Genomic DNA, 11,088 nt, shown 5'->3' with positions numbered 1-11,088 from the left:
AAATCTATCAGGTCACTCAGCATATTAATAGGATAAAGAATAAAAAATATAATCAGTACATGTAAAAATTATACTCTAGGCCCAATCCAGTGCATTAAGGCAAGAAAATGAAATAAAAGGCATAAAGATTCGAATAGATTGTCTCTATTTCAGGACAACATGACTGTTCATCAAAAAAAATCCTGAGCATCTGTAAAACAATTAGAATATGGGAATTTAGGCTGGGTGTGTAATTCCAGCACTTTGGGAGGTTGTGGCATGTGGATCACTTGAGCCCAGGAGTTGGAGACCAACCTGGGCAACATGGCAAAACCCTGTGTCTACAAAAAATACAACTAGCTAGACATGACAGTGTGCACCTGTAGTTTCAGCTACTCAGGGTGCTGAGGTGGAAGGATCGCTTGAGCCCAGGAGGTGGAGGTTTCAGTGAGCCAAGATTGAGCCACTGCTCTCCAGCCTGGACGACAGAACCAGACTCTGTCTCAAAAAAAAAAAAGAAAAAAAAAAAGAAAGAAAAAAATATGGGTATTTAGAAAGGTCACAGAATACAAAGTTAATATACAAATATCAATGGAATTTTCAAAAGTTTAATTAACAATAGTGTCAAAACCATAAATTACTCAGGAATCAATTTAGTAAAGTACATGCAGGACCTTACACTTAAAAGTACAAGACATAGCTGGGAGAAATTAAAGACATAAATAAATTGAGGGATATACCATGTTCAAAAATTGTAAAATTCAATATGGTTTAATATTCAGTTATCCCTCAATTGATCTATAGATTCAACATAACACCATTCATAAGTCCAGCAGGTTTCTCTGTGGAGATTAACAATTGAGGCAAAAATTTACATGAAAAAGTAAGTAAGTTAGCATATTGGAAGAACTCTTATAAAAAACATCAAATGTGTTCATGACTATACAGTTACAGTAATCAAGTCAGTATGATACTGGCACAGGATTGACAGATCAACAAAACAAAACAGAAAATCCATAAATACACTACAGATACAAATCATACCAAAAATTATTTTGAGATAGATCATAGATGTAAATGTAAGGACTAAACAATAAGGCTTTTGGAAGAAAACATAAAAAAATATTTTCTTAAGTTGAGGTAGGCAAAGAGTTCTTAGGACACAGAACACAATGACCAGAAAGAAAAATTATTTAAAAATTGGAATTAAAAACAGAAAAATTAAAAGCTTATATGCATAAAACCACCATTTAAAAAGCAATGGGAAAGCCACAAGATGTGACAAAACATTTGTAAAACTTATAAATGACTACCACTTGAGAAGGTAAACAACTCAATTAAAAATAGGCAAAAGATTTGAATAGACAGTACAAAAGGAGATATATAATGGCCAATAAATATACCAAAACATGCTTAACATTATCATTAGAAAATGGAAATGGAAATTTCATTGAAATACCACTCTACTCCCTCCAGAAGAAGACTGAAAAAACCAAATATTGACAGAGATGTGCAGCAAATAGAACCCTCAGACATTGTCAGTGGGAGTTAAATATGCTACAATCACTTTGGAAAAACATCTGGCAGTTTCTTTAAAAACTAAACTAAATTCACATCTAATCTATTGCCCAGCAATTCTACTCCTAAGTATTTACCCAAGTAAAATGAAAACATATGCCCACAAAATGACAGTACACAAAAGTTCATAGCAGTTTACTCATAATAGCTAAAAACTAGAAACAACCCAGGTGTCCATCACAGCAGAATGGAAAAACTGGTTATTATTATGGAATACTGCTCAGCAGTAAAAAAGAATAAACTCCTTTTTTTTTTTTTTTTTAAAGAGAACTCCTAGACCCAAGTGATTCTCCTGCCTTAGCCTCGCAAGTAGCTGGGCTTACAGGTATCTGCCACTGCGCTTGGCTAGAGTGAGCCACTTCTATGTACAACAATGTAGATAGATCTCAGAAACATTAGGTTTAAAGAAGATTTACAACACGGTATTGTATACAATAGGTTCTGGAACAGGCAAAACTAAACTACGGTGAGAAAAAAAATCAGAATGATGCTTGTCTCTTAGGAGAAGTAAGGAGAGGCAACTATTGACTGCAAAGGACTATAAGGACTTTTACGGACCGAATGTTTGTGTCCCTCCAAAACCCATATGTTGAAATCCTAATCCCCAATTTGAAGATGAGGCCTTTGGAAGGTAACTAGGTCATGACAGTGGAGCCCTCCGAATGGGAGTAGTAGCCTTATAAGAAGGATCCCAGACAGCTCTTTTCCCCACTTTTTCTGCCATGTGAGGATACAATGAGAAAACAACAGTTCACAACCCAGAAGAGGGCCCTCACCAGACTCTAACCTTGCTGACACCTCGATCTCAGATTTCCAGCCTCCAGTACTGAGGAATAATTTTATATTTTAAGATCTCCAGTCTATGGTAACTTGTAATCACAGTCCAAATTGACTAAGGCAAAGACTAGAAGAATTTTGGAGGTAAAGTCAATGTTCCATATTGCAATAGGATTTTTAAAGTGTGCGTATTGGTCAAAAACCAGAGAAAGCATAGTTAAAATTTTGCATGTTACTGTGTATAATCTTGCCTTAAGAGAAAAAAGTAAACAAATAACTGAACTGTCAATAATGTTACCATGCTGAAGTACTTAGAGGAAAGTACATTAATGACTGCTACTTAAATTGAAATACATCAAAAAATAAGATGGATTAATAAATGGATAGAAGAATAGACATGTATGAAGAAAGTATAGTAAAATGTTAATGGTAGAATCTTGGTGGTAAATACAAAGTTGTCACTGTAAAATTCTTTTAATATAAGATACTGGAAAAGCAAGCAAACAGTAAACTTATCTTAAGAGTATATTTCCTTTTTTTTAAATTTTGAGATGGAGTCTCACTCTGTCGCCTAGGTTGGAGTGCAGTGGCGTGATCTTGGCTCTCTGCAACCTCCGCCTCCTGGGTTCAAGTGATTCTCCTGCCTTAGCTTCCCAAATAGCTGGGTCTACAGGTGCACGCCACCACACCTAGCTACTTTTTGTATTTTTAGTAGAGATGGTGTTTTGCCGTGTTGCCCAGGCTAGTCTTGAACTCCTGACCTCGGCCTCCCAAAGTGCTGGGATTACAGGCATGAGCCATTATGCCTGGCCTCCAAGAGAAATTTTCAATAAAATGTAATTTATATTTTGGGAGTGTAAAATACATCTGCTTATTGAACAATCAGTGCTTGATACATGCCCAAATTAAAGAGCAAAAATGTTTCCTAACTCTGAAAAAGAATAACAATAATCTTGGCCTTTGACTAAGCAAGGACACAGTTTCCTGATTTATATTCTTATAACTTGTTTTAGGGTGATAATTGCAAACATTTAAAGATTATAATGTAACTTACATATACCCCAAGGAAGCCTCAAGCAGAACTCAAAAAATACTACATGGTTTTGATATCCAGATATCCTTTCTAGGAATTTTATACCTGTTAAACATAATTAGGTTTTAAAAAATGATTTCTGATCATTTGTACTAATATATAAACCTTATTACAGGGCAAATAAGCCATGAGACCTTTATAGTACTATAAGCATTTCCCTGCTTTTATTGGCAGACACTAATTTTAACTAGTATGTACATGAATGTATGCGTGTTTTTGTTTTTATGTATTTGTATATTCTTTGATATTTGCAAAGTGCTCAAGCATGAATGCTCTGTCAGGTTATACATTACCTCCAGTATAGGGTTTCCAGTTATAATACTTTCCTCGGAAAGGCATATTGTCAAAGTCTGCACACTGTTTCTCTCGAAAATCTCGGGAACCCAAAGGGCATGGCTAAAATAAAATAAAATAATAAATGGTACCATTGTTGGAAAATACCAAAAGCAAGGGACAATGTCCCTAAAATGAACTCCATCAAATTAACTCACTACCTTATCCTGTGGTTATAACTCTGGCATTTGCTTTTCTGTATTACAATCAGTATTCAGAGTGAAATGTGTGAGCTGTAATCTTAGCTATACAAGATCTAACTTAGGTAATTTAAACAAAGTGGTATGCTGTTTCCCTATAAATTTATGGTTGGATACATGTCATAATCCTCTTTGTAGTCCATCAGGTGTCTCCTTATAAAGACACAGAAAACCTAGATGAAGAAATTAAAACACAAAATCCTTTGGGGTAACAGTATTTGAGGTCCAGTTGCCATAGCTACTCCCTGATCTTTATTTTAAAAAATCAAGAAGCAGGCTTGTAACATGACATTCAGCCCTATTAATTGTGGTTTGGACTCCTACTACTATAGCAATTTACTGTTTAGCCTTGACAAAAACCATATTTTAAATGAGGAATAAAGCAGGCAAAATACTAGACCTCAACTATAAACATCTTGAAATTCAAGGGATTTGGACTTACTAAGATTTACATTTAATTTATTAACATCCCAGAAAATAAAATACAAAATGGCCCAAAACATGGACATTTGTATGAGGTATGGAGAGGGATGTTAAGAGGGTGAAAAAAGGATTATCTGTTTTAAAAGCTGGAAATGTTCCTTCTATTCAGAAACGCTTCTGAAGTTTTTTAAAGAGAAAAATCTTGCCAATCCAGCTAGCTCTAGATTCTGTATACCACAGGGTCATCCTAAACTCAACCTTTAAGTTCACAAAGAATTATAAAGCTCATTGTGTTTGAGTGATATGACTTAATTTGACTTATCTTTTAAAGTTCAACAGCTGTAGTACTTAAAAACTAAAAAATATTGATTTTGAAAGACTGAGAAAACATTCTCCTTAAATACGGAAGAAAAGAATATGTCACTAGAGAAAATTCTGAATTGGGAATAAATGACAAGTGTGTTACAGTCACACTCAGAGATTGTTTTGAGGACTTTTTACTATCCTCCCTTAGATCTCTGTGTTTGCTTTATATAGTTTTCTGAGGACAGTACATTGCAAATGGTCACTCTGAAGCATATGCAGTAATAACAGACCACAATGTGCAAATATTTGCATGGTCATCATTGCTTCCTATATACTACAGTTCAATTTTCACCACATCAAGTCCAAAGCCTCCGATTCTGAAAATAGTGGCAGCAGGTCCACACTCTGTTATGAGCCCTGCATTTTAAAGTGTTTTCAGCACATTAAAATATGACATTCCAATGCCAAATCTAGTGATTAATATTGTCAAATTACCTTCTTGCTTGCCTTTAAAAAAAAAAAAGGAAAAATATTTACCATAGGCTAAAAGGTGTATCAGGTTGGAAGGATATGGTTTCAGGGTCTTTTGTTTCCTGGTCAGCTAATCTTTGCATCTTCAGAGTGCTCACGGTTAAAGGAATCCTTTACTTTTCAAGCGATTTTTAGTGAATCCCACACAAGGACTTAAGTTGTTAGTGGGTTTTGTCATGCAGCAAGACTACTTTTAAAAGCAAATAACGATTTCAAAAACAAACAATTTGAACTCTAGCTATAAGTTTTCATGCAGCACTTAAGTATTTGTAAAACACCAATCCATGGTGAACCATGCTGAAGTTCATTTGGATGAACCATGCTGAAGTTCATCCAAGCATGACTTTCAACTTTGTTGGAGAAACAAGACACAAATGGAAAAACGACCATGAGAAAAGAACCATCTTGAGCAATACATATAGTACATGACAGCATGTTACAGACTGTCTATATGTGCTGGATACAAGTGAAATATAAATGTGTCCTATGATTAGCTAGGGATATATCAGTTAAGAAAAAAATCTTGAGCATGTACCGAAGTATGACAGAAATTGTTCTAGTTAAGAAAGAAAAAGGACTTGTCAGGGAGCGGGAGATTATTAAGAATGAAGCCAAGAAAAGCCATGGGAATAGGAAGGAAAAGGTCACATATTGGGAATGGTTGGAAAAAGCCCAACCTAGATGAAAGAGATGAACTATATAGAAGCATAAGAGGAAATGATGTTTCACATGTATAAGCACTGGTACATTAAAAAGACCTTGAATTAAGAAACTACGACATCATGAGGGCCGTTCGCTTAAAGGCAAACAAAACAAAAATGCAATATTTTAGTATCTTCTAACAATTCTCCTAAATAGAAGAAAAGTAAAATGTCCAATATGAGGATATTACTATTTAATGAAGCACTTGATAATGTTTCATGACATTTTTGATCTACTTTTTTCCTGTGATAACCACTCTCAGGGTGAGCATAATAAAAAGATTAACAATAACAATAGCGAGCTAGTATTTACTAAGTACTTATTATGTGGCACACTGTTCCGGGATCTTTAGATATATTATCTATATACTCCTTCTCAACACTCTTTTGAGGTAGCTATAATTAATAATCCCATTTTACAATGAAGTAAACTGGGGTACAGAAAGGTTGCTCAGTAATAGTTTCAGCGTATAAGGATACTTTCACCATAAGTGTGGGAGTCTCCTCTGGACACTCTCCAAATGCTACAATAATAGCATTACAGGTTGTAGCTTCCTTAAAATGTACAAAAACCTAATAGGAACAATTTGGGTTCTAGACTTGGCCCTGTCATTAACCAGATGCAAGTTTCTTATCTTTCCATATTACTTTTTTTTTCTCATTTGTAAAATAAGAGGGATAGAAGCAAGAGTTTTGGAGTAAGGCAGACCTGGATTATTTCTAACTTGGTCATTTATTTAATTCATGGCCTTGAGCAATTTACTTGTTTAAGCCTCATCTACAAACTGGGGGTAATACTAGTATTTACCTCCTAGGCAACATATTCATGCAAACTGTTTAGCTCTGTACCTGGCCTAAGGTAGCACTTAATAATCATTAGCAGCTATGCAGGGGTCCTGACACTCATTCCTTACCCTTCTGCTCTGCTCTGTATTTTAGGGGAACAAACCCTGAAAGCTCCATTTCCCAGGCTTTTTTGTCAGCTGACTTATGGTTGGGTTCAGGTAATGGGAGGCACTAGTTGGAGAAGCTAGAGTATTTTTCTCCTTTCCTCTGTGCCTTGGGCAGCATCTCAGCAGAAGGAGAATCTTTTTTGTAGCTCCACCTTCAGGTAACAGTTCCATCCTCCCTACCCTTCTATTCTATGATTCCAGCTTCTGCTGTGTGATTCTAACCTCTGGGCTCTGACAAACCTACCTCCTACGTATCTTCCTGGAAGAAACTAGTCAGACTCTCATCATCCATGTAATCAATTTCCTGCATTAAATTCCCTCTATTTTAATATTCAGACTGGTCTATTATGTTATAGTTAAATCTTAATTGATACAACAGTTATCATCATCATCATCATCATCATCATCATGAACGACTTGGAAAACTGAATAAGATAAGTTTCCACACAATATTTTTTCACTTTAGGGCAGAAGTTGTCAAACTTTTACTGTAAAGGTCCACACAGCGAATATTTTAGGCTTTGCAGGCCATGTGTCTCTGTTGCAACTACTCAACTGTGCATTATAGTGTGAGAGAAGCCATAGACAATATGTAAACAAATGGCCATGGCTGTGTTCCAATAAAAATACTTAAAAAAGAGTTAACCAATACAATTTGGCCTGAGAGGTACAATTTGTCAACTCCTGGTGTAGGGTGTTAACATAACATAGATATATCTGTTTGGCAGCATTTCACGGAAGAACTCAACTCAACTATTAATTTCTCAGTCAATATAGAATCATACCTTGTAAGAACTCATGTTAGAAGTGATATAATCTAATTTGCATAAGATGCTTGGATTTCCTCTATAATTATCCCCAAAGTGGTCATACAATCTATATAAACATCTACAGAAAAAAAGATCAAACACTTTTCAAACAGCTGCAATTATTAGCAGGTTCTTCCTTACTTTCAGTCAAAACCTGCCTTCCTATAACCCAATTATCTTTCTCCTTTCTTCTGGATCCACACTGAACAAATCTTACCTTAAAGTGAAAGGTATCTGGACCTTGATGGCTTTCCTAGGGGCACATCATAACTTATTGTTAGTCCTCTTAAAACAAGGCAGCAAGACTGGGCCTTAAGTATCTTTCTTTACATTTTAGCAAGTATTTATAAAATGCTTAATATGTGGCAGATACAATCTAGGCTGCAGGGTTACAGAAAAACAAAACCCAAACAGATTAGAGTTCTGGTTTCATAGAGTTTACTCTAGTTGGAGATGAGAAAGAAGAAAAATAAAGCAAGATAAGGAGATTGACAGTGAGGTGGGAGGGAAGTTGTTTTAAATACTATGATCAGAGAAATCCTCTCTGATAAGGTGGCGTTCAAGCGGAGAGTGAAAAGAAACTGAAGGAATGATTTATGTACATATCCGTGAAAAGAATCTTCCAGAACACAGTAAATCCAAAGGCCCTGAGGCAGGAGTGTATTCAGGGTGTTCACAGAATAGTATAGAGAATGGAAAGGTTTCAGGGAATTGAAGTAGACTTGGGGACTTGATTCCATGCCATTTTTTCTAGAATACATCAGCCAGCATTCTGCTTTCCTGATCTCATTCCATCAGGGAATGCTCTGAATTTGCGTTGATTAAAAATAGGCTCAGTTGCAATTATATATGCTGGTTTGAAAAAATGAGAGCGAAAGAGGATTTCCTTAAGGAAAAATTACGTAAAATACATTTTTGTTTTGTTTAGGAATAGTAGAGAGTTTAAAGAATAATGGTATTGAAATTACTTAAGGATAATAAATGCTGACACTATGCAGAAACTATAACAGAAAGCAGTAATTAAAAAAGCATAAGCAACAGATAATTAAAGTAAAAGCCTGACAGATTTTCAGCCTTCTAGTGCTAACACTCATCAAGCATCTTCTCCTTTAAAAAACAAACTAATAGGGCCCTACATAAATCTGGATAGCAAAGCCGCAGGTCTCAGCATCTTTAGATCTTAGTATTTTCAAAGAAATAAATTAATATTAGCATCTTTATCACTACTCTCTTCTCCAGAGATCTGTATAAGTTAACAACAGTCTTCCAACTATTTTGTTTAGAAGTTTCTCCTTCTGAGTAAACTTAATACTTTGTATTGGTAGATAAATCTTAAAAAAAAGAATAATTCATTGAGGCCTAAAAGTTGCTACAGAAAGAAATCTAGCTTCTGCTTACAAACTTTTCAGTGGCATTTCTATTACTGGGGTTCTAATCCTGGTTTTGTCCCAAAGAATAGGGTGACATTGACAAGTCCCCAATCCTTTTTGAGCCTCCTTTTTTTCATTTGCAAAATATACTCCCAAAACTCTTACCTTCAAGAGAAATACACATCAAAATATCTTGCAAATGAGGAAAATTCTAAAAACGATGTATAATTTCTTACTGGTAACATGAAAAAAGAGCCAAGAATGAAAATGCCTTTGTCCCTTTCCCTTTCCTTTCCTCTCCTCTTCTAAAGGAAGATATGCAGGTTGGAAAGATACAATGACTCCTATGGCCTCAGGGAAAATTGCAAACTAAGCAAAACTGACCTTCTGTTCTTCTGCTTCCTTTCTCTACTCCTTTCCCACCTTCTGCTTCTTCCTTTTTGCTTTCATATCAAATTCACTCTTACATCATCCCTATTACACTACATCAACCTTCAACACTTCCAAAATTTCATTTTCTTTTTCCTCTACAGGAAAACAACATATTCTTAGCAGATTGCACCCTGTTTATTGAGGGAGTTTAAAATCCAACCCCTGCCCTACTTAGCAAGTCATGTACTTGACAAGGGCCTGTGAAGGGATACATTTTTATGTGTTCACCCAGATGGGCATCTTTTTGGAAATTACACGAAGGTACCATACACGCTAACAAAAGCCTTGCTTCTATACCCTCTTTTAAATGTTGCAAACAAATTTCCTGATTCCCTAGTTATCATATACCACTGATAAAGTAATTCATTCTAGGGCATTCAAATAAAGTTGAATTTAGTGGTCAATGCCTGTAGTGAAGCATCTCAACCTCAGTTTTTATTCAACTTTCTTCTCTTTTTTCTCCCAAATAGTTTCTGATTTTTTTTCACTATACATTTACTTTTAAAGCAAAAGAAAACAAAAGGCAGATAACTCACATTGTCCAGACAAACTTGAATCCAGTGTCATGCTTGATACCATAATCTTTTATGCAGGTTTTAAAAATTAAAGTTACTTGTGTATGCCTTCAATAGTCTGAATTTAATTAAAACGCCATCTACCTATGGCAAAACTCTTTCCCTGAGCTTATAAACACATTAAATAACAGGTCAGGCATAATGGCTCATTCCTGTAATCCCAGCACTTTGAGAAGCCGAGGCAGGGTGGATCACTCAAGTTCGGGAGTTTGAGAACAGACTGGGCAACATGGCAAAACTCATCTCTACAAAAAATACAAAAATTAGTCGGGTGTGGTGGTGCATGCCTGTAGTCCCAGCTACTTGGGAGGCTGAGGTGTGAGGATTGCTTGAGCCTGGGTAGCAGAGCTTGCAGTGAGTCCAGATCATACTGTTGCACTCCAGCCTGGGCAACAGAGCCTGACCCTGTCTCCAAAAAAAGGTTAAGAAACAAACTTTTACTTTGTAATTTTTAAAAGTATTTTAAAGCACAAAATAAACAAACAAGCTCTATTTTGTGCTTAAAACTTAGTCCTTATTTCTCAAAACATAATACACACTATAAAATTCATATTAACTTAAGAAAGATTACCAAGATATTGTTCCTGTTATTTTTTGCCGTGTGTGTTTTTTTGTGTGTGTGTGTGTGTGTGTGTGTGTTTATGTTACAGGTAGTTAGATAGGCATGAACAGGGCAGGAAAGGGCTCTCCCCGACCCACTAGGAATGTCAGGTGACAGTTTGGCAATTATCATATTGCCTCTCTAAAAGTGATAAATTGGCAGCCGGTGCCAGGGAGAGGCCATTTCCTGATGGTCCACACCTGTTGCACTAAAGTGTTAATTGAATGCAAGTGCCAGGGAGAAGCAACTTCCTGGGCATGCACATTAAGAGACAAAATGGTGGAGTATGACCTTCCAGGGTCACTCCGCCAGAAAAGGGAAGAAAAGCTTCAGATGGGCATGCGTACAACTTCCTAAACACACTGGGAATGCTCACTTCCCAAGGGCAGGAGGGTACCGCATATGTGGGCAGCCCACCCTTAGGGAA

At 36.1% G+C, this 11,088-nt stretch overlaps 1 protein-coding gene across 1 annotated transcript in view; it reads right to left on the bottom strand.

Moving 5' to 3' along the window:
• ADAMTS6 (ADAM metallopeptidase with thrombospondin type 1 motif, 6) overlaps positions 1 to 11,088 on the bottom strand; it is a 336,516-nt gene that overhangs the window by 83,695 nt on the left and 241,733 nt on the right. The window contains exon 15 of the mRNA XM_011966761.1: positions 3,721 to 3,823. Within this exon, the coding sequence (XP_011822151.1) occupies positions 3,721 to 3,823 (103 nt within the window). The remainder of the gene's footprint in view (positions 1 to 3,720; positions 3,824 to 11,088) is intronic.

This window comes from Mandrillus leucophaeus, unplaced genomic scaffold (genome assembly GCF_000951045.1).
Source record: "Mandrillus leucophaeus isolate KB7577 unplaced genomic scaffold, Mleu.le_1.0 Scaffold771, whole genome shotgun sequence".
Lineage (NCBI taxonomy): Eukaryota > Metazoa > Chordata > Mammalia > Primates > Cercopithecidae > Mandrillus > Mandrillus leucophaeus.
The sequence above is the reverse complement of the archived record's forward strand: the minus strand, read 5'-3'. Positions and strand labels throughout refer to the sequence as shown.